General features: G+C 44.1%; 1 protein-coding gene across 3 annotated transcripts; it reads right to left on the bottom strand.

Annotated features, from left to right (window-relative positions):
- Window positions 1-1,213: 1,213 nt before the first annotated feature.
- LOC117042711 (zinc finger protein OZF-like) lies at window positions 1,214-23,263 on the bottom strand. 3 transcript variants are annotated; one of them, XM_033142325.1, is made up of 5 exons: window positions 23,090-23,263; window positions 20,994-21,097; window positions 11,016-11,133; window positions 9,418-10,048; window positions 1,214-2,271 (listed from the first exon to the last, which is right to left on the bottom strand). In XM_033142325.1, the coding sequence occupies exons 2-5, from the start codon at window positions 21,069-21,071 to the stop codon at window positions 1,458-1,460; spliced, it is 1,641 nt and encodes a 546-aa protein (XP_032998216.1). In that variant the 5' UTR covers window positions 21,072-21,097; window positions 23,090-23,263; the 3' UTR covers window positions 1,214-1,457. The 3 variants fall into 3 exon arrangements, with proteins under 3 accessions (XP_032998216.1, XP_032998215.1, XP_032998213.1); XM_033142324.1 differs by having other exon boundaries at window positions 23,071-23,263; XM_033142322.1 differs by having other exon boundaries at window positions 23,040-23,263.
- Between the last annotated feature and the right edge of the window lie 131 nt (window positions 23,264-23,394).

The following is a 23,394-nucleotide window of genomic DNA, read 5'->3' on the forward strand; positions in this document are numbered from 1 at the left end:
AGCGCACGGAAACACCGTTTACCTTCCCGCCAGAGTGGTCCCTATTTATCTACCTGCCATTAGCCACCTATTAATTAACTAAACACTTTCTTCCTACTCAATAGCTGCTAGTTAAGAATTGATGCTTTTGAATTATGGTGCTGGAGGAGACTCTTGAGAGTCCCATGGACTGCAAGAAGATCAAACCTATCCATTCTCAAGGAAATCGGCCCTGAGTGCTCACTAGAAGGACAGATCCTGAAGTTGAGGCTCCAGTACTTTGGCCACCTCATGAGAAGAGAAGACTCCCTGGAAAAGACCCTGATGTTGGGAAAGATGGAGGGCACAAGGGGACGACAGAGGACGAGATGGTTGGACAGTGTTCTCGAAGCTAGTAACATGAGTTTGGCCAAACTGCGGGAGGCAGTGAAGGATAGGCGTGCCTGGCGTGCTCTGGTCCATGGGGTCACGAAGAGTCGGACACGACTGAACGACTGAACAACAACAAAATGGTTAGGCAGGCACAGTGGCAGAGGAAGGGGGCAGGTGGGTGGGGGCCACCCCAGGTGCCATGTCTGAGGACGGCAACAAGAAGGCACTCTGCGGTGTGCTCGCTCGGCTGCCCCTGGCCGCGGCGGCGCAATCAACCATCGCACCGCCACAGCCATGTGCTGAAGATCCCACCGGTGTCCATACGGCGCTCAGGCAGCACCGAGGGCAAACCGCTATGTACGGCACATGCGCAGCATCACTACATATGGGGCATACACAGCGTCACTACATACAAAGCATGTGTGCCACTGCTCCAGCCACAAGTGCAGGATCCCGCCACCATCCGTACGGCGCTCGAGCGCTGGTGCCGGCAACATAGCGATGCCATGCATGCGCCCTACTTAGCAACACCATGCATCCGCCGTACATAGCGACGCTGTGCATGCGTCGCCAGCTGTTTGCCCCACCCCCGGGTGCCGGTTAGCCTTCCTTCGTCGCTGGGCAGCCATGGCTTGGGGAAGACAGATTGGCATACAGGTCAGAGGTTCTTCAGGCATGTGCGATGAGAAAAGCCATACCAAAAACCCCAAACAAACAATTTAATAAACGCTGAAGCAGTGTATTTAAAACTGCAACCTTGACAGGGGGCAAGAGTAATAAAAAAGAAACAAAAGGGATAAGAAACCTACAAAATTTATTGGTGAACACAGCAAACACGTTAAAATACTTATATTTTACATGCATTTAAAAGAAGTACCAGTGATTGGAGTAATAAACTGAAGTAGAAGAAGAGAGAAACAAGCATTTGCAACATCTCTCTGTCTCTCCATTGCTGTCTTGTGCCGATTAAACAGATGTGAAATGTGTGCACTATCATAAAAGCTTTCCCCACACTTGTGGGCTATTTAGTGGGAATTCTCTTGTGCTGATTAATTGGATATTTAAAAAGGGGTCTTGCTGCAGCCTGAGAAACTCTACAATGTCTCCTATTTATGCTTCAGTTGATGTAACCCAAGGCTTCCGCTGCACCCAAATGTGCTGTGACACTTGGAACATACAAAATGTTTCTTTTCAGGGCGTGTGACTTTATGTTGAACAAGACTTGGTTCAGAAGCATGGCTCAGGCCCAAATCTGGCTCCCCTCCTCTATGAATTTTCTGATGTTCCATAAGGGATGTGCTGCACCTGAAGCTCTTTTCGCATTCTGAGCATTTGTAAGGTCCTCCTTCAGTGTGCATCCTGTTATGCATAATGAGATCAAATGGAGAAGTAAAATCCTTGTGGCACTTTGAGCATTTGTATGTTTTCTCCACTTCATGGGTTCTCTGATGTGCGATGAGCTGTGTGCTGAACTGGAAGCCTTGCTCACATTCTGAGCATTGATGAGGCTTCTCTTTGGTGTGGATTTTTTTGTGTCGAACAAGGCTCGATTTACATCTGTACTCCTTACCACAGTCGGAGCACTTGTATGGATTCTCTCCTGTGTGGCTGTTCTGGTGTTCGGTAAGCTGTTTGCTACGATTGAAGCTCTGCCCACATTCTGAGCATTTATAAGGCTTCTCTTTTGTGTGGATTCTTTGATGCTCCCTAAGTATGGATCGAGTAGTGAACCTCTTGCCACACTGTGAGCATTCATATGGCCTCTCACCTGTGTGGCTTCTCTGGTGTACTGTCAAGTAGCTCTTGTGGCTGAAGCTTTGCCCACATTCGGAGCATTTATAAGGCTTCTCTTTCGTGTGGAATCTTTGATGCAGCCTAAGGTTGGCTCCCGTAATGTATGTCTTGCCACATTCGGAGCATTTGTATGGCCTCTCCCCTGTGTGGGTTCTCTGGTGTACTTTCAAGTTGCTCTTTTGACTGAACCTCTGCCCGCATTCTGAGCATTCATAAGGCTTCTCTTTAGTGTGGATTACTTGGTGCATGGCAAGGTTGAACTTACGACTGAAGCTTCTTTCACACACCTCACATTTATAGGGCTTCTCTCCCGTGTGACTTCTTTCATGCTCAATAAGCGCCGAGCTGCTGTTACAGCTTTTCCCACACCACTTACATATATGGGGGGCTCCTCCTGTGTGAACTCTTTGGTGTTGATGAAGGTTCATCTCTGTTGTTAAAGCTTCAGGCCCTGTTGACAACATCGCACAACCTTCTCCTTCATTCTCAGTTACCTGCATATCATCTGCTGAAATAAAGGGGAGAAAGACTTGATGGGACCCCAAAGGAGAAGGAACACTTCCATTGGCTCTCGACTAAATGTTTCATTTCATTCATTGAAATTGGCTAACACCCATAGTGAGAGTTATTTATTTCTCCTATGTCTGTTAGAATATGCTGCTGAAAGACACCTTGACCAGCAGATCTATCCTTTCCCCTAAAGCAGGAGCTTATGAGAGTGAAGGGAATATTAATGGCTTAAGAATTAGTTTACTGGAATTAAACCACTGTGAGGTCCTGTTGCCCAGTCCCTGATCCTGCCAACCTAGCAGTTTGAAAGCACATCAAAGTGCAAGTAGATAAATAGGTACCGCTCCGGTGGGAAGGCAAACAGCGTTTCCGTGCGCTGCTCTGGTTTGTCAGAAGCGGCTTGGTCCTGCTGGTCACCTGACCCGGAAACTGTATGCTGGCTCCCTTGGCCAATAAAGCGAGATGAGCACCACAACCCCAGAGTTGTCCGCGACTGGACCTAATGGTCAGGCGTTCCTTTACCTTTACCATTCATACTGCTGAAGCTTGATGTGTTTGTTGGTTTGTGTGCTCTGGTGGAACAATTAGGACCCACATTCTTGTCTAACCCAGGACAGGGTTTTATTTTCTTATGAAAGATAGCCAGGTATTGGGAATGCATTGGCACAATTCCTGATTATCTTGCCTTCCTAGATACATAAGAATGTAAGTTATTGTTATGCTCTGCTGTTCATGTGGTGGCCAGTAGGTGGCCATGCCAACTGCAGCATAAGGAACAGCTGGCTGACCCAGGTGAACTGTGGGGGGGGGGATATGCAAGGAAGTGAGATAGAAAGGGAGGGGCTTTAGTCAGGTGGAGCCTGGCCTGCATCAGGGAGATTTGCAGCCTCCTCTTCCTTCTCCTCCAGTATCAACTGAAACAGCAAAGAGGAATCCTTTCAGTGGGAACCTTTTGTTCAAGCTGGAGCAACAGTCCACAACATCTTTTTCACTCACCCTCTGCAAGTGAGAAATTAGGGCTGTGTTTGTTCACACCACACATTTCAGGTGCACCCATTTATTGCACAGACACCCCATCTCCAAGTGGTGCGGTATTCAAGAGGTTCCATGCGCTTACGGAGGGCTCGGTTACCTCAGAATGAGGGACAGCTGAGACTGTGGTACCTTGATAATAAGTGGTTTATTTACACATCTGTGCAACCTGAGCCTCCGAAGGAGGGACTCACAACATTAATGCCCCCCAAAGGGTCTTGCTTCTCCAACCTGCCATAGAAGATATTTTTAGGCGGGTGCCCCCAGCGCTCTCCAGGAACTTCAGACCCTGAAGACATGTGGAATCCTTTGTTGAGGGCTAGATAAAACAATATGGAAGAGGCAACCCGATGTAGTCTACTGTGGCCTGCACATGGCCTTCTCAACCACAAGAGCAGTACATGTGAAAAGGATCTAGGAGTCTTGGTAGACCACAAACTTGACATGAGTCAACAGTGTGATGCAGCAGCTAAAAAAGCCAATGCAATTCTGGGGTGCATCAATAGGAGTATAGCATCTAGATCAAGGGAGGTAATAGTACCACTATATTCTGCTCTGGTCAGACCTCACCTGGAATACTGTGTCCAGTTCTGGGCACCACAGTTCAAGAAGGATACTGACAAGCTGGAACGTGTCCAGAAGAGGGCAACCAAAATGGTCAAAGGCCTGGAAACGATGCCTTATGAGGAACGGCTTAGGGAGCTGGGTATGTTTAGCCTGGAGAAGAGAAGATTAAGGGGTGATATGATAGCCATGTTCTAATATATATTAAAGGATGTCATATAGAGGAGGGTGAAAGGTTGTTTTCTGCTGCTCCAGAGAAGCGGACACGGGGCAATGGATTCAAACTACAAGAAAGAAGATTCCACCTAAACATTAGGAAGAACTTCCTGACAGTGGGAGCTGTTCGGCAGTGGAATTTGCTACCAAGGAGTGTGGTGGAGTCTCCTTCTTTGGAGGTCTTTAAACAGAGGCTTGACAGCCATCTGCCAGGAATGCTTTGATGGTGTTTCCTGCTTGACAGGGGGTTGGACTGGATGGCCCTCGTGGTCTCTTCCAACTCTATGATTCTATGATTCTAAGAGGGACAGGGCTTGTGATGGCCAGCGGAGCCAGACTAGAGTCTGGTGGTGCAGTTCCCAAGAAATTCCACCAGAGGGCTTGAGCCATTCGCTGATTGGCTACAGAGTCAACTAGACACCGAGGGGGGAGGAGCAGCACTTTGGGAGGGAAAATAAAAGGAGCCATTTCTGAGGGAGGTGGTTAGATAGGGCTGGATTTGAGAAGATGGACAGTATTTGATTGGAGATGTTAGAGCGGGTTCAGGATGAGGGATAGGGTTCAGGATAGGATTTGGCGGAGAACTGGTTCATATTTGAGTTGAACACCCACACTGAGGATGTTAGCAAGAGGACAGAGTCTCACAGCTTTACATATAGGGAGAAAGTGTTGAGGGTCTGGGAAATGTATACAGACAGGAATGTTCTGGAAGGGCTGAGACTGAGCCAGGAGAGGGAGAAGCTGTGGGAATACAGACTCCATGGGTCTCAAGTTCTTCTAGGTAAAGAAAACTCCCAAACCAGTCACAAGGGGCAAGGGAATCCCCCGGGTCTGTTATTCCATTTGGAATACCTCAGGAATGAGATGATTAAGAGAGTATGTAACTGAAGAAAAGTGCCCCTCACTTGTGGGCCAAAGTATTAATCTGCAAAGGAAGCTGTGCTGTATTAAATGTATTTAACTTAACCACCTGTCATAACTAAGTAGCAGAAACTGAACCTAGCATTTTACCACCTAGTCTAGAACCTAATTAAACATCTAACTGAAGTGTACCAACTGATTTTTAGCAACCAAAGTTTAAGAAGAGCGGTGCCTATAGCATAATGTTTAAGCCTGTGGCATCTTTATAAAAGTTAACTTTTACTTGAAAGAATGCATTTCCTGACCCGCTTTATTTCACAAACTTCTTTTAGTTTAATAAAACTTTTCATGCGTGTTTGAGCAAGTCCTGCCCGAGACTCTAATCTACTACGTTTTCCCTCACAACAAGACCCCCCACAGGACAAACTGTGGTTAACTATAGAAATTTGTGTAATTGGCGTACAGTGAAGAGTGTGCGCTATATTTAATGGGGGGGGGCAGTTAGCGGGGTGAGTCCACCCCGCTATTAATTGGTAGAAAGCGGGTGGGTCTGCCGCAGAGCTCAACCCTTGGCCCCACAACCAACCCTCTGGCAGCATAACAGCCAGTGGTAACTAAAAGCCCGCCAATTTAGATCCCTTTAAAATATGATTGGACATATTCATGGAAATGAAGGCTGACAACAGCTACTAGCCATGATGGCTCTGTTCTTTCTCCCCAGTCAGAGGAGGCAATGCGTCTGAATACGAGTTTTGGGGGGCCACAGAAGAGGAGAGGCCACTGGGAGAACAGGATGCTGGACTAGATGGGCCATTGGCCTTTAGTTCTTGATTATTTCACCTGGAAGGAGAGCATGACTTCGACGTCTCCCAGTTCTTCATACCAGTAAGCAGTGCTTTTTTCCTTTAAAAATGTTTAGGGGTGCTCCCATTTTCCTACTCATATTGAAATACTGCCCCTTAATGAGGCCAAACTTGGATTCACAAAATGTTTAGGGGTATGCATACCTCTGCGTCCCCCCCAAAAGCACTGCCAGTAAGGCTTCATAGAGTAATGGTCCTCCATGGGTCACAGATACAGGTCTCCCAACTCTGTAATGTGGGATATGTAACAGAGACACCCAAGATATTAGGGATATTCCCACACCCAGAGAGCTGTCACAAATAGATGGGGGTCATAGTGTAGTGTTTGGAGGAAATCTGCTTAACGCAGGCACCCCCAAACTCGCCCCTTCAGGTGTTTTTGGGACTACAACTCCCACCATCCCTAGCTAACAGGACCAGTGGTCAGGGATGATGGGAATTGTAGTCCCAAAAACACCTGAAGGGGCGAGTTTGGGGGTGCCTGCGTTAAGCAGGTTTCCTCCAAACACTACACCATGACCCCCATCTATTTGTGCATGTATTCTTTTCTATACAGTTTGCAAGGAACGAGCAGTAGTTAAGATCAACCGCAGTTACAGGTTTAAATATGGGCCCTATGCCTTTTTCTAAAGAAGGACTGTAATAGACCACAGTCTTAATGTTTTGATTGCTTGGTTCTTATTGTATTTTGACACTCTGTACTTGCTTTTGGCTTGTGATGGGATCATTGTACATTGTGTGAAATGCTTCAATATTTTGCTGTCCCAAGCGGTATATACGTTTGTAAAATGAATGAAATGAATGCTTGGAGGAAGCCAGGACTATTTAAAGAGGTACCTTTAAAAGTATGGCATTAATGTGGTCATTTTTTTTTTTACACCGGCCAAGTAAACCTACTCCTAAGGATGCTGCTGCTTCCTGGCAGGGACTTTGAGGTCCAGCTCCCCAGCAGTGTAGTCTTCAAAACTAATATTCCTGCTTCAAGGACACCTCTAAATAAGGAAACGTTGAATGCAAAAGTTCCTTTACGGAAGATGATCAAGCCAGAAGCAAGCAAGAAAGAAGGGAAACTGAAACTAAAGTCGGAAAAGCCCCTCCTTCTGCTTTCCACTCCCAAATACATTAACCTAGAGCAGTGTTTTTCAACCACTGTTCCGTGGCACACTAGTGTGCCGCGAGATGTTGCCTGGTGTGCCGTGGGGAAAAATTGTGTTTATTTGATTCCTATTCAAGAGAATTACTTTATATATAGTCAATATAGGCACATACTTAATTTTTTTTAACATTTTCTAATGGTGGTGTGCCTCGTGATTTTTTTCATGAAACAAGTGTGCCTTTGCCCAAAAAAGGTTGAAAAACACTGACCTAGAGCTTTCTAAACTGTGTGTCGCCACACAATAGTGTGTGGGCTTAATTAAGTATGTAGGTATATTGTGCAAATTCTCCTCATGCTCCTTCTGGGGCTGGAAAGGGGCTAGTTTAACCTGCAGTTTGCTAGAAAAACTGGATTACTGCGTCGGAAAATGATGCATGTCTAAGAGGCGTCCCCAACATGAAAAGTTTGGAAACCTACACATTAACACCCATTTCTTCTTAATATTGTGGGTTTGAACCAAAGTCTGTTGCCTGTTGCAACACTTTCCTCTACCAAATTCCACTCCCACCACTAGGCACCTCGTTTGCTCAGCTTCCATTCGCCTCTGAAGAAATGAAAGAATCCCGTTAACTCACCCAGGAAAGCAGAAAGGAAAATGAGTCTACTATCCAGCCCCAATGCAGCACTCACTCTGGGGGTGGAAGATTAAAAGCTAGGATGCCAGCGGCCGGGAAGCAGAGCAGAAATGGGAACTCTATGTTAAGCTTTTCCTACAAGATACCATGATGTTTTCTCTTGAGCTCTAGATAGGTGGTGCTGAATTTATGACTCGCCTCTTCCCTCTCAGACTTATTCTACCTCAGCTGTGCACACGCTCAGGTAAATGGGGCCAGCTGCTGATTGTTTCTGAGGGATTTGCAAAGGCTGCTGGGAAATGAAGTTCACAGGGAGCAAAACTGAGCCAAGACCAGCAACCAGGCAACTGAGAGAGAAAGATTCCGTCTCTCTCCTCTTGCACTTTGATTTATAGCCTTCCTGTTATTTTCAAATTTTATATATTGTCCACATATGAACATTTTAAAAAAAAGAAAATAAGAGGGAATGGCTTGAGGAAGACAGGTTGTCTTATAAGCCAGAGATTCCACAACCATGTGCAATGAGGAAAGCTGTTTATTAAACAAACTAGTTCATAATCACAGCAGTATGTTTAAAACTGCAACCTTGACAGGGGGCAAGAGTAATAAAAAGAGAAGCAAAAGGGGTAAAAACCTACAAAATTTATTTGTGAATACAGCAAACACATTAAAATACTTATAGAAGCAAGTGCCAAATAAAACATGCATTTAAAAAGAAGTACCAGTGATTGGAGTAATAAACTGAAGAAGAGAGAAACAGAAGCATTTGCAACATCTCTCTGCCTCTCCATTGTTGTCTTGTGCCGATTAAACTGATGTGAAATGAATGCACTATCATAAAAGCTTTTCCCCAAACTTGTGGGCTATTTGGTGGGAATTCTCTTGTGCTGATTAATTGGATATTTTAAAAAGGGTCTTGCTGCTGCCTGAGAAGCTCTACGATGTCTCCTCTTTATGCTTCAGTTGATGTAACCCAAGGCTTCCGCTGCACCCAAATGTGCTGTAACACTTGGAACATACAAAATGTTTCGTTTCAGGGCGGGTTACGTTAGGTTCAACAAGACTTGGTTCAGAAGCATGGCTCAGGCTAAAATTTGGCTCCTCTCCTCTATGAATGAGATCAAATGGAGAAGTAAAGTCCTTGTGGCATTTTGAGCATTTGTATGTTCTCTCCACTTCATGGGTTCTCCGGTGTGCGATGAGCTGTGTGCTGAACTGGAAGCCTTGCTCACATTCTGAGCATTGATGAGGCTTCTCTTTGGTGTGGATCTTTTGTTGCTGAACAAGGTTTGATTTCCTGCTATACTCCTTACCACAGTCGGAGCACTTGTATAGTTTATCTCTTGTGTGGGTTATCTGGTGTCTGGTAAGCTGTGACCTATATTGGAAGCTCCGTTCACATTCCGAACATTTATGTGGCTCTTCTTTTGTGTGGATTCTTTGATGCATCTTAAGGTTGCTTTGAGTAGTGTACGTCTTGCCACATTCTGAGCATTTGTATGGCCTCTCACCTGTGTGGGTTCTCTGGTGTACTTTCAAGTTGCTCTTTTGACTGAACCTCTGCCCGCATTCTGAGCATTCATAAGGCTTCTCTTTAGTGTGGATTACTTGGTGCCTGTCAAGGTTGAACTTATGACTGAAGCTTCTTTCACACACATCACATTTATAAGGCTTCTCTTTGGTGTGCTTTCTTGTGTGTCTAATAAGGGGATATTTATAATCAAAACCCTTACCACACTCTGAGCACTTGTATGGTTTATTTCCTGTGTGGATTATCTGGTGTCTGGTAAGGTCTGGAATAAATTTGAAGCTCTGCCCACATTCTGAGCATTCATAAGGCTTCTCTTTAGTGTGGGTTGCTCGGTGCCTGGCAAGGTTGAACTTACGACTGAAGCTTCTTTCACACACATCACATTTATAGGGCTTCTCTCCCCTGTGACTTCTTTCATGCTCAATAAGGGCCGAGCTGCTGTTAAGGCTTTCCCCACAGTATCTACATGTATAGGGGGCCTCACCGGTGTGGACTCTTTGGTGTTGATGAAGGTTCATCTCTGTTGTTAAAGCTTCAGGCCCTGTTGACAACATCGCACAACGTTCTCCTTCATTCTCAGTTACCTGGTTACCATCTGCTGAAATAAAGGGGGGAAAGACTTGATGGGACCCCAAAGGAGAAGGAATGCTTCCACTGCCTCTCGACTAAATGTTTCATTTCATTCATTAAAATTGGCTATCACCCGTAGTGAGAGTTATTTATTTCCCCTATGTCTGTTAGAATATGCTGCTGAAAGACACCTTTCCCCGCAGACCTTTCCTTTCCCCAAAAGCAGGAGTTTAAGAGAGTGAAGTTAATATTAACCGCTTGAGAATTAGTTTAGCAGGATGAAACAACTGTATACTGCTGAAATTTGATGCGTTTGTTGGTTTGCATGCTCTGGGGGAACAATTAGGATATAAGTCCATGTATAACATGGGACAGGGATTAATTTTCTTATGAAACAAAATCACTTATTGTGAATGCATTGGCACAATTCCTGATTTTCTTGCCTTTAAACAGAGCCTAGGGCTTGCTGATCTAAATGTCGGGGGTTTGAATCCCTGCAACGGGCTGAGCTCCCTTTACTCAGTCCCTGTTCCTGCCAACCTAGCAGTTTGAAAGCACGTCAAAGTGCAAGTAGATGAATAGGTACCACTCTGGCGGGAAGGTAAACGGTGTTTCCATGCGCTGCTCTGGTTCACCAGAAGCGGCTTCATCATGCTGGCCACATGACCCGGAAGCTGTACGCTGGCTCCCTCGGCCAATAAAGCAAGATGAGCACCGCAACCTCAGAGTCGTCTGCGACTGGACCTAACGGTCAGGGGTCCCTTTACCTTTACTTCAAGGTATTGTCACGCTCTGCAGTACATGTGGTGACCAATAGGTGGCCATGCCAGCTGAAGCATGTGGAACAGCTGGCTAGCCCAGGTGAGCTGGGGGGGGGGTGGCATATGCAAGGGTTGAGAAATAAAAGGAGGGCCTTTTGTCAGGTGTGGGGGAAGAGCAAAGTGGTGGGTGGGTTTGGCACCTATAGCAGGATAGGGGGAGTCTGAACTTACCCCAAATCTTGCCCTCCCCATCATCATCTTCCTCCTGGGTTTCCTGCTGCAGCTGCCTCTGCTCAACTGAAGATGGAGCCTGGCCTGCATTTGAGAAATTTTCAGCCGCCTCCCTCTCCTCCAATATCACCAGAAACAGAAGAAAGGAATTATTTCAATAGGAACCTATTGTTCAAGCTGGTGTAACAACCTCACATCATCTGTATCTTTCACTCACACTCCACAAGTGGGAAATCAGGGATGTGTTTGTTTACATACAACTTATTTAAAGTATACCCATTTATTGCGCGCGCACACACACAACATCTCCAAATGGTGTGTTATTCCAGGCTTCCAGGCACTTGGAGAGGGTTTGGTTTCCTCAGAATGAGGGACATCTGAGAGTTTGGTATCTTAATGATAGATAGTTCATTTACACATCTATGCAACCTGAGCCTCTGATGGAGGGTTTACAATATTAAAGCCTCCTGAAGGGCCTTGCTTGCACCCGCCATAGCAGCTATTTTGAGACTGGCATCCCCAGCGCTCTCCAGGACCTCCAGACCCTGAAAGACATCACATGGGGAGTCCCTTGCTGAAGACTAGACAGACCATATGGAAGATGCCACCTTATCTGGACTATTGTGGCCTGCACATCCCCTTCTCAAGCACAAGAGGGACAGGGAGCTTGACCCCTGACCCCCAACCCGGTGGCACACTAGCGAATGGGAACTAAACGGCCACCAACGTGGATGGCTTGAAAATATGCTTGGACATATTCATGGAGGAGAAGTCCAACGTAGGGCACTTATGCTGGCCCAACTGAATATCTTTCCCGCGGCATTTGTCAGGGGTAGATATCAGAATATTTCCAGAAACAAGAGATACTGCAGATGTTCCCTGAATGTCCCGGACAAAGTAGAGCATATTCTCTTTTATTGTCCACTACACAGTACGCTGCGTGAACGTGTGTTGTCCCCCCTTTTGGGAGGTTTGAAACCGCAGCATGGTGGAAGTGTTGGATTCTGTCTCTCTGACATTGACCAAAGGGTGACTGCGGGGGTAGCCGAGTTTTTGGCAGCAGTGCTTTAAGGAGTACTTTAACAGGAGGAAATTCTAGATTTCACATATATACACATACAATCAGCCTATGAGTTTAATTGTTGTTTCTGTGTGTGTGTGTGTGTGTGTGTGTGTGTGTGTGTGTGTGTGTGTGTATATATATATATATATATATATATATATATATATATATATATAATAGTTCTTGTATGTGATTCTTTCTCTCGCGATTTTACTTGTAAAATGCCTAATAAAGGTTTGATAAGTAAGGAGGAGAAGTCTATCAATGACTACTAGCCAGGATAGCTATCCCCTGCCTCCACAGTTAGAGGTAGTATTTTTTCTTAATACGAATTTTGGGAGACCACAGAAGAGGAGAGGGCTCTTGTACCCAGATGTTATTTGCCCCTGTTTGGCCACCGGGAGAACAGGATACTGGACTAGATGAGCCATTGGCTTTTAGTTCTTGATTATTTCACCTGTAAGTAGAGTACCAATTCATTAGCGATTTCCATATCCACTTCCCACGCAGGTTTCTTGTGGGATTGGTCCCCCATGGTTCACAGGTACAGGTTTCCCAACTCTGTAAGAGAAGTAGCGTTGTAATAGACCACAGGCATTATTTCACTATGAATGTTTTGCTTAACCTGTTTTAGTTGCATTTTGATGCTGTGTAGTTCCTTTTTGTTTGTGATGCTATAATTGTACATTGTGTGAACCACTTCAATATTTTGTTGCACTAAGTGGTATATAAGTCTTAAAAATGAATCAATGAAATAAATGCTGGGTGCGGGGGAGGTTTTCGGCCCACTGGATGGTGCTGGACTACAACACCCATCATCCCTGGCTGAGGCTGATGGGAATTGTAATTCAGTAACATCCAGAGGACCAAAGGTTCAATACTCCCTCTGTCTGCATTATCGCTGCCGGTTGAGGCCTGCAGTCCCTGTAAATGATGAAGGGGCCTCTCTGTTGTTGTTGTTGTTGTTGTTGTTGTTGTTGTTGTTGTTGTTGTTGTTAAGTCGTTCAGTCGTGTCTGACTCTTCATGATCCCATGGACCAGAGCACGCCAAGCAGTCCTTCCAAACCTCAGCTCCAAATAAGGGCTTTTACACACTTCTTGTTGCCCTTTCTTTTCTAGGCATCAGCGTGGACGAGTTTTCATTTACCCTGCTGCTTTTCCTGGGAAAACCTGGCTGTTTAACAGCAAATTGCAACAAACCCCATTCATTCTGATTCAGCGGTAAATAATGGGTTTCCCCAAGAAAAGTGAAGCAGAAAACTCCTCAGACCCAAGCGTATAAAGCACGAGAGAAGTGGAATACATAGGAGAAGAAGTGTGGGTGAGTCCTGGCTCATGTTAGCTTGTAGAGAATGGTTCCTGTTTGGCCACATTCCCACCATCCATCTTAAAACAGTACAATACCACTTTAAACAGTCCTGGTTCTCCCCAAAGAACTTGGGGAGCCGTAGTTTAGTAAAAGCGCTGAGGGTTGTGAAGAGACTCCTGCTATTCTCCTCACTCAGCTACAATGCACAGAGTTCCTTAGGAAGCGGGACTGATTTTTAAACCACGCTGGGAACTTCACCTTGCCGACAAAGGTCCATATAGTTAAAGCTATGGTTTTCCCAGTAGTAATGTATGGAAGAGAGCTGGACCATAAAGAAGACTGATCGCCGAACAATTGGTGCTTTTGAATTATGCTGCTGGAGGAGACTCTTGAGAGTCCCATGGACTGCAAAAAGATCAAACTTATCCATCCTTAATGAAATCACCCCTGAGTGCTCACTGGAAGGACAGATCCTGAAGTTGAGGCTCCAGTACTTTGGCCACCTTATGAGAAGAAAAGACTCTCTAGAAAAGACCCTGATGTTGGGAAAGATGGAGGGCACAAGGAGAAGGGGACGACAGAGGATGAGATGGTTGGACAGTGTTCTTGAAGTGACTGGCATGAGTTTGGCCAAACTGCAGGAGGCAGTGGAGGATAGGGGTGCCTGACGTGCTCTGGTCCCTGGGGTCACAAAGAGTCGGACACCACTGAACGACTGAACAACACAACTTGTACTTTTATTAAGGTATAGCTCAGAGTATTCTTTGGACTAAGCCAGGACTGTTTAAAGAGGTACCTTTTAAAGGATGGCATGAATGTGGTTGTTTTTTTACACCAGCAGAGTACACATACTCCGAAGGATGGTCCTCCTTGCTGGCAGGGTCTTGGAGCTCCAGCAACCCCAATGTGCTGCGTAAAAAAAGGGATATTCCTGCTTCAAGGGCACATCTAGTGAAGGAAACATTGAATGCCAAAGCTCCTTTTCTGAAAATGATCAAGCAAACAAGGAAGGAAACTGAAACTAAACTGGAAAACCCCTCCTCCCTAATTATCTCACATTCCCAGATACATTAACCCCCTTTGTGCCTTTTTCTTTTCAGTATAGTGCGTATGAACTAAAGTCTGTTGCCTGTTGCAACAACACTTTCCTCACCAGATTGCATCCCCACCATCAGGCAACTCACACGTTCAGCTTCTCTTTTCCTCTGGAGAAATGAAAGAATTCCTTTAACACACCCAGGAAAGTAGGAAGGAAAGTAGGTCTACAATTCAGCCCCAAATCAACACCCACTGCAGGCGTGGAATATTAAAAACTAGGATGCCAGCTCCCAGGAAGCAGAGCAGAAATTGGAAATCTCCCTTAAGCATGTCCTACAGGATCCCATGACATTTTCTCTTGAGCTCTAGATAGGTGGTGCTGAATTTATGACTCACCTCCTTCATCCCAGACTTATTCTCCCCCAGCTGTGCACATGCTCAGGTAAAAAGGGCCAGCTGCTGGTAATTTCTGAAAGTGTTGCAAAGGCTGCTGGGAAATGAAGTTCACAGGGAACAAAACTGAGCCAAGACCAGCAACCAGGCAGCAGAGAGTCAAAGATCCCCTTTCCCCCCTCTTGCACTTTGATTTATAGCCTTCCTGCTGTTTTTAAATTTTATATATTGTCCACATATGAACATTAAAAAAGAAAAGAAAAGAAGAAGGAATGACTTGGGGAAGACAGATTGTCTTATAAGCCAGAGATTCCACAACCATGTGCAATGAGGAAAGCTGTTTATTAAACAAACTAGTTCATAATCACAGCAGTATGTTTAAAAGTGCAACCTTGACAGGGGGCAAGAGTTATAGAAGCAAGTGCCAAATAAAACATGCATTTAAAAAGAAGTACCAGTGATTGGAGTAATAAACTGAAGAAGAGAGAAACAGAAGCATTTGCAACATCTCTCTGCCTCTCCATTGTTGTCTTGTGCCGATTAAACTGATGTGAAATGAGTGCACTATCATAAAATCTTTCCCCCACACTTGTGGGTTATTTAGTGGGAATTCTCTGGTGCTGATTAACTGGATATTTAAAAAGGGGTCTTGCTGCAGCCTGCGAAGCTCTGCAATGTCTCCTCTTTTTGCTTCAGTTGATGTAACCCAAGGCTTCCGCTGCACCCAAATGTGCTGTGACACTTGGAACATACAAAATATTTCTATTCCTGCTGGGTTACGTTATGTTCAACAAGACTTGGTTCAGCAGCATGGCTCAGGCCAAAATCTGGCTCCCCTCTTCTATGAATTCTCTGATGTTCCATAAGGGAGGAGCTACACCTGAAGCTCTTTTCACATTCTGAGCATTTGTAAGGTCCTTCAGTGTGCATACTGTTATGTTCAAAGAGATCAAACAGAGAAGTAAAGTCCTTGTGGCAGTTTGAGCATTTGTATGTTCTCTCCACTTCATGGGTTCTCCGGTGTGCATTGAGCTGTATTCTGAACTGGAAGACTTGCCCACATTCTGAGCATTTATGAGGCTTCTCTTCGGTGTGGATTTTTTGGTGTCGAAGAAGGTTTGATTTCCTGCTACACTCCTTACCGCAGTCGGAGCACTTGTATGGTTTATCACATGTGTGGGTTTTCCGGTGTCTGAAAAGCTGTATCCTAAATTTGAAGCTCTGTTCACATTGCGAGCATTTATATGGATCTTCTTTTGTGTGGATTCTTCGATGGATCTTAAGGTTGCTTTGATTAGTGAACCTCTTGCCACATTCGGAGCATTCGTATGGCTTCTCCCCTGTGTGGGTTCTCTGGTGTACTATCAAGCTGCCCTTGTAACCTAAGCTCTGCTCACATTCTGCGCATTTGTAAGGCTTCTCTTTAGTGTGGGTTTCTTGGTGCGTGGTAAGGTTGAACTTACGACTGAAGCTTCTTTCACACACCTCACATTTATAGGACTTCTCTCCCGTGTGACTTCTTTCATGCTCAATAAGGGCCGAGCTGCTTTTACAGCTTTTCCCACACCACTTGCATATATGGGGGGTTTCTCCTGTGTGGACTCTTTGGTTTTGATGAAGGTTCATCTCTGTTGTTAAAGCCTCAGGCCCTGTTGACAACATCGCACAACGTTCTCCTTCATTCTCAGTTACCTGGATATCATCTGCTGAAATAAAGGCGGGAAAGACTTGATGGGACCCCAAAGGAGAAGGAACACTTCCATTGGCTCTCGACTAAATGTTTCCTTTCATTCATTAAAATTGGGTCTCTCCCGTAGTGAGAGTTATATATTTCCCCTATGTCTGTTAGAATACAGGTGAAACTCGAAAAATTAGAATATCGCGGAAAGGTTCATTTCTTTCAGTAATTCAACTTAAAAAGTGAAACTAGGCCTTTGACAATATATCTTGGACTTTCATGAAGAAGAATTTGGAAAAATGGAGGTCGGCCAAAGATTTTTAAATGGCATAAATGCCATTTATAAAGAGCAAAGAGCAAAGATCCTTATTAACAATGTGATGTGCGAGGAAATTAGGATTGAAAAAGGAACAAGACAAGGGTGCCCTATCTCCCCATTACTTTTCATTACGGTCCTGGAGGTATTGCTGGAAATGATTAGAAAGGAAAAGCAAATTAAAGGAATTAGGGTGGGAGAGAAAGAATATAAACTGAGAGCCTACGCTGATGATTTGGTTTTATCCCTACAAGATCCGGAAAGCAGTGTACCTAAAGCATTAGAGATAATAGATTCTTTTGGAAGTGTAGCAGGGTTTAAGTTGAATAAAACAAAGACAAAGGTTTTGACAAAAAACATGTCACCATTGCAGACGCAGAAATTACAAGATCAAACTGGACTTAGATTTGTTAACAAGGTAAAGTATTTGGGGGTGAATTTAACTCCAAAGAATCTAAACCTGTTCAAGGACAATTATGAAAAATTGTGGAAAGAGATTAAGAAAGACTTGGAGATATGGACAAGATTAAAGTTAACTTTGATGGGCAGAATAGCAGCCATTAAGATGAATGTATTACCAAAGATTTTGTTTTTATTTCAAGTGCTTCCAATTATAGACAAAATGGACTGTTTCAAAAGGTGGCAAAAAGACTTATTGAAATTTATTTGGCAGGGGAAGAAACCTAGAATTAAATATAAAATACTGACTGATTTAAAAGAAAGAGGTGGATTCTCCCTGCCGGACTTGAGAATATATTTTGAAGCGGCTGCCTTTTGTTGGTTAAAGGTTTGGTTTAAGTTGGAAGACACTGATGTTTTAGATTTGGAAGGACATGACAATGTATTTGGCTGGCATGCTTATTTGTGGTATGATAAGGTGAAGGCCCACAAAGCTTTTAAAAATCATATTATTAGGAATGCCTTGTATCAGGTTTGGATACGAAACAAAGATTTGTTGGAGAGAAAAACCCCCAGATGGCTGTCTCCAGTGGAAGCGAAGGCGTATAAGAGACCCAATATGTCTGCGAAATGGCCAAAGTATGCTGATATTTTGGAACAAGATGGTCAGAATTTTAAATTGAAAAGTTATGAACAATTGAAGGAGGTGATGACAGACTGGTTGCAGTATTATCAGATCAATGAAGTCTTTAAGATAGATAGAAAACTAGGTTTTCAAACTGAGAAGTCTAAGTTGGAAACAGAACTTATTGAACCGAATAGTAAGAATCTTTCCAGAATGTATAATTTGTTGCTAGAGTGGCATACAAAAGATGAAGTGGTTAAATCAGTTATGATTGGTTGGGCAAAAGATGTGGGACATAATATTATGTTGGAGGATTGGGAAAGACTTTGGAAGCAAGGTATCAGATTTACTGCGTGTAATGCATTGAGAGAAAACATTATGAAAATGATGTATAGATGGTATTTGACACCTGTGAAACTAGCTAAGATGTATCATGGAGTGAGTAATGAATGCTGGAAATGTAAAAAAGTAGAAGGTACCTTTTATCATATGTGGTGGACATGCCCAAAGGTAAAGGATTTCTGGGAGAAAATCTATAACGAGCTGAAAAAAGTGTTGAAAAACACATTTATTAAGAAACCAGAGGCCTTTCTGCTGGGCATGGTCAACCATGAGATTCCCAATAGAGATAAAACATTTTTTATGTATGCCACAACAGCTGCTAGGATTTTAATAGCGAAGAATTGGAAAAGTGAAAATCTACCGACAGTGGAAGAATGGCAGATGAAGTTGATTGAATACATGGAACTCGCTGAACTGACTGCGAAACTCCGAGACCAGAGGGAGGAAGTGGTGCAAGAAGATTGGAATAAATTCAGAGACTATATGAAAAAATGCGAAAAGATAGAGATTTGAATTGGAAATCAGTTGAACTATTGGCAACAGCATAGATTATGTTTAGAAAAAAGTAGGATATAATTGTTAGAATTGCTAAGGTGTATAGGAATGATATAAGTTGTTAAAGTTAGAAATAAGATGATAGATAAATAAGGTACAGATTAATGGTGAATGATGATTTAAAGTTGTTATAAAGTTACTAAAGTAAATTTGTAATGAACGCAGCATAGAAGATGGGAGGAAGTCCATTAAGTAAGAATTAAATTAGTTTAAGGATGCTTAGGATTTATTTGTTGTATTTTTGGTGTTTTTAGTCTTTTGTTGTTTAGTTAAGTGTAGTTTTTATTTTTTAGATTTGTAGTGTTTGTATTTTGTATTTTGTATTTTTGTATTTTGTCTTTTTCTTTTTGTTAATTTTGAAATATAATAAATTCTTTAAAAAAATAAAAAATAAAAAGTGAAACTAATATATGAGATAGACTCATGACATGCAAAGCGAGATATATCAAGCCTTTATTTGTTATAATTGTGATGATTATGGCATACAGCTGATGAGAACCTCAAATTAACTATTTCAACTTTGTGGTTTGCATCAGCTGTGTGCCACAATCATCACAATTATAACAAACAAAGGCTTGACATATCTCGTGTTGCATGTCATGAGTCTATCTCATATATTAAATTCCAGTAGCTAATGAAAACAATTGCTTACATAAATGGACTTTTCCATGATATTCTATTTTTTTGAGTTTCACCTGTATACAGCTGAAAGACACCTTTCCCCGCAGATCTTTCCTTTCCCCAAAAGCAGGAGTTTAAGAGAGTGAAGGTAATATTAACGCCTTGAGGATTAGTTTACTGGTATGAAACAACTGTATACTGCTGAAATTTGATGCGTTTGTTGGTTTGCATGCTCTGGTGGAACAATTAGGATACAAGTCCATGTATAACCTGGGACAAGGATTAATTTTCATATGAAACAAAATCACTTATTGTGAATGCATTGGAACAATTCCTGATTTTCTTGCCTTTAAACAGAGCCTAGGGCTTGCCGATCAGAAGGTCGGCGGTTTGAATCCCCACAACGGGCTTTGCTCGGTTCCTGTTCCTGCCCACCTAGCAGTTCGAAAGCACGTCAAATTGCTAGTAGATGAATAGGTACCACTCTGGCGGGAAGGTAAACGGAGTTTCTGTGCGCTGCTCTGGTTCACCAGAAGCGGCTTGATGCTGCTGGCCACATGACCCGGAAGCTGTATGCCGGTTCCCTCGGCCAATAAAGCAAGATGAGCACCACAACCCGAGAGTCGTCTGCGACTGGACCGAATGTTCAGGGGTCCCTTTACCTTTACTTTAAGGTATTGTCACGCTCTGCAAATCATGTGGTGACCAGTAGGTGGCCATGCCAATGGAAGAATGTGGAACAGTTGGCCAGCCCAGGTGAGCTGGGGGGTGGCATATGCAAGGGGTGAGAAATTAAAGGAGGGCCTTTTGTCAGGTGTGGGGGAAGGGCAAAGTGGTGGGTTGGTTTGGCACGTATAGCAGGATAGGGGGAGTCTGAACTTACCCCAAATCCTGCCCTCCCCATCTTCATCTTCCTCCTGGGTTTCCTGCTGCAGCTGCCTCTGCTCAACTGAAGATGGAGCCTGGCCGGCACTGAAGAAATTTTCAGCAGCCTCCCTCTCCTCCAATATCACCAGAAACAGAAGAAAGGAATCATTTCAATAGGAACCTCTAGTTCAAGCTGGAGGAACAACCTCGCATTGTCTGTATCTTTCACTCACACTCCACAAGTGGGAAATCAGGGATGTGTTTGTTTACATACAACGTATTTAAAGTATACCCATTTATTGCGCGCGCACACACACAATCTCCAAATGGTGTGGTATTCCAGGCTTCCAGGCACTTGGAGAGGGTTCGGTTTCCTCAGAATGAGGGACAGCTGAGAGTTTTGTATCTTAATGATACATACCGTATTTTCCAGCGTATAAGACGAATGGGCGTATAAGACGACCCCCAACTTTTCCAGTTAAAATATAGAGTTTGAGATATACTCGACCGCAGATTCTCCACCCGGCGTATAAGACGACCCCCGACTTTTGAGGAGATTTTCCTGGATTAAAAAGTAGTTTTATATGCCAGAATATACAGTAGTTCATTTACACATCTATGCAACCTGAGCCTCTGATGGAGGATTTACAATATTAATGCCTCCTAAGGAGAGGGCTCTTGTACCCAGATGTTATTTGCCCCTGTTTGGCCACCGGGAGAACAGGATACTGGACTAGATGAGCCATTGGCCTTTAGTTCTTGATTATTTCACCTGTAAGGAGAGTACCACTTCATGAGCGGTCTCCAGATCGAAATCCCAGTAAGGATGCTCGTGGAATTGGTCCCCCATGGTTCACAGGTACAGGTTTCCCAACTCTGTAAGAGAATATGGGATATGTAGCAGAGAAACCCAAGATATTAGGAAGATTCCCACACCCAGAGAGCTATGAGGAAGGGCCTCATGTTAAACAGGCTTCCTCCATGCGCTACAGCATAACCCCCATCTATATATGGTTGTAATTTTTCCTATACTGTTTGCAAGAAACAAGCTGCACATAAGATTAACCACAGTTTAGGGTTTAAAGATGGACACTGTGCCTTTTTTAATAGAAGCATTGTAACAGACCACAGACATTATTTCACTATGAATGGATTAATGTTTTGCTTAACGGGTTCTGGTTGCATTTTGATGCTCTGTAGTTCCTTTTTGTATGTGATGCTATAATTGTACATGGTGTGAACCACTTCAATATTTTGTTGCACTAAGTGGTATATAAGTTAGAAAAATGAGTGAATGAAATAAATGCTGGGTGCGGGGGAAGCTTTGGGCCCTCGGGATGGTGCTGGACTACAACACCCATCATCCCTGGCTGAGGCTGATGGGAGTTGTAATTCAGTAACATCCAGAGGACCAAAGGTTCAATACACCCTCTGTCTGCATATCGCGGCTGGTTGTGTCCTGCAGTCCCTGTAAATGATGAAGGGGCTTCTCTAGTCCATCCAAACCTCAGCTCCAAATAAGGGCTCTTACACACTTCTGGTTGCCCTTTCTTTTCTAGGCATCACCGTGGAAGCGTTTTCATTTACCCTGCTGCTTTTCCTGGGAAAACTTTCCTGGGAAAACCTCGGGTTACGTACTCAATTCGTTTCAGGTCGTTGTACGTAACCCAAAAAGTATGCAACCCAAAAAACACGTTTTGCGTATGCGTGAAGTGTGCAGAACGCTTGTGCGCATTGCGCACGCGGCATTTACATTTTCGGGTTACAGGCGTACGTAACCCAAGGTACGAGTGTAATGGGTATGCATAGTGGATCTGATGGCGCTGCTGCAAGGCGGGGAGCGAGCGGCGGGTCGTGGGGCTGCCCCGCCCGTAAAGAAGCACGGATGGGGTGCCAGGCGGTGGGGGATGAGCCGGGGAGTGTCACCCCCCCTCCCCTGGAACCTGGGGCGGAGCGCCCGCTACGCCCCACCCTTCCTATATCACTGAATTGCAACAAACCCCCCATTCATTCTGATTCATCGGTAAATAATGGGTTTCCCCAAGATAAGTGAAACAAAAAACTCCTCAGATACAAGCGTATAACGCATGAGACAAGTAGAAGACATAGGAGAAGAAGTGTGGGTGAGTCCTGGCTCATGTTAGCTTGTAAAGAATGGTTCCTGTTTGGCCACATTCCCACCATCCATCTTAAAACAGTACAATTCCACTTTAAACAGTCCTGGTTCTGCCCAAAGAACTTGGGGAGCTGTAGTTTAGTAAAAGCCCTGAGGGTTGTGAAGAGACTCCTGCTATTCTCCTCACACAGCTACAATGCACAGAGTTCTTCGGGAAGCGGGATTGATTATTAAACCACGCTGGGAACAGCACTTCTGTGAAGGGAATTGGGGAAGTCTCCTGTACTTTTTATCAAGGTACAGCTCCCAGTATTCTTTGGAGGAAGCCAGGACTGTTTACAGGATGGCATGAATGTGGTCATTTTTTTACACAAGTAGAGTACACCTACTCCTAAGGATGGCCCTCCTTCCTGGCAGGGACTTGGAGCTCCAGCTCCCCCAAAGTGCTGCCTATAAAAAATAAGGGCTATTCCTGCTTCAAGGGCACATCTAGTGAAGGAAACATTGAACGCCAAAGTTCCTTTTCTGAAAATGATCAGGAAAGAAGGAAAGAAAGAAAGGAAACCGAAACTGAACTGGAAAACCCCTCCTCCCTACTTATCTCACATTCCCAGATACATTAACCCCCTTTGTGGCTTTTTCTTTTCAGTATAGTGCGTATGAACTAAAGTCTGTTGCCTGTTTCAACAGCACTTTCATCACCAGATTGCATCCCCACCATCAGGCAACTCACTCGTTCAGCTTCTCTTTTCCTCTGGAGAAATGAAAGAATTCCTTTAACACACCCAGGAAAGTAGGAAGGAAAGTAGGTCTACAATTCAGCCCCAAATCAACACCCACTGCAGGTGTGGAATATTAAAAACTAGGATGCCAGCTCCCAGGAAGCAGAGCAGAAATTGGAAATCTCCATTAAGCATGTCCTACAGGATCCCACGATGTTTTCTCTTGAGCTCTAGATAGGTGGTGCTGAATTTATGACTCACCTCCTGCATCCCAGACTTATTCTCCCCCAGCTGTGCACATGCTCAGGTAAAAAGGGCCAGCTGCTCGTAATTTC

Source organism: Lacerta agilis, chromosome 2, assembly GCF_009819535.1.
Source record: "Lacerta agilis isolate rLacAgi1 chromosome 2, rLacAgi1.pri, whole genome shotgun sequence".
Taxonomy (NCBI): domain Eukaryota; kingdom Metazoa; phylum Chordata; class Lepidosauria; order Squamata; family Lacertidae; genus Lacerta; species Lacerta agilis.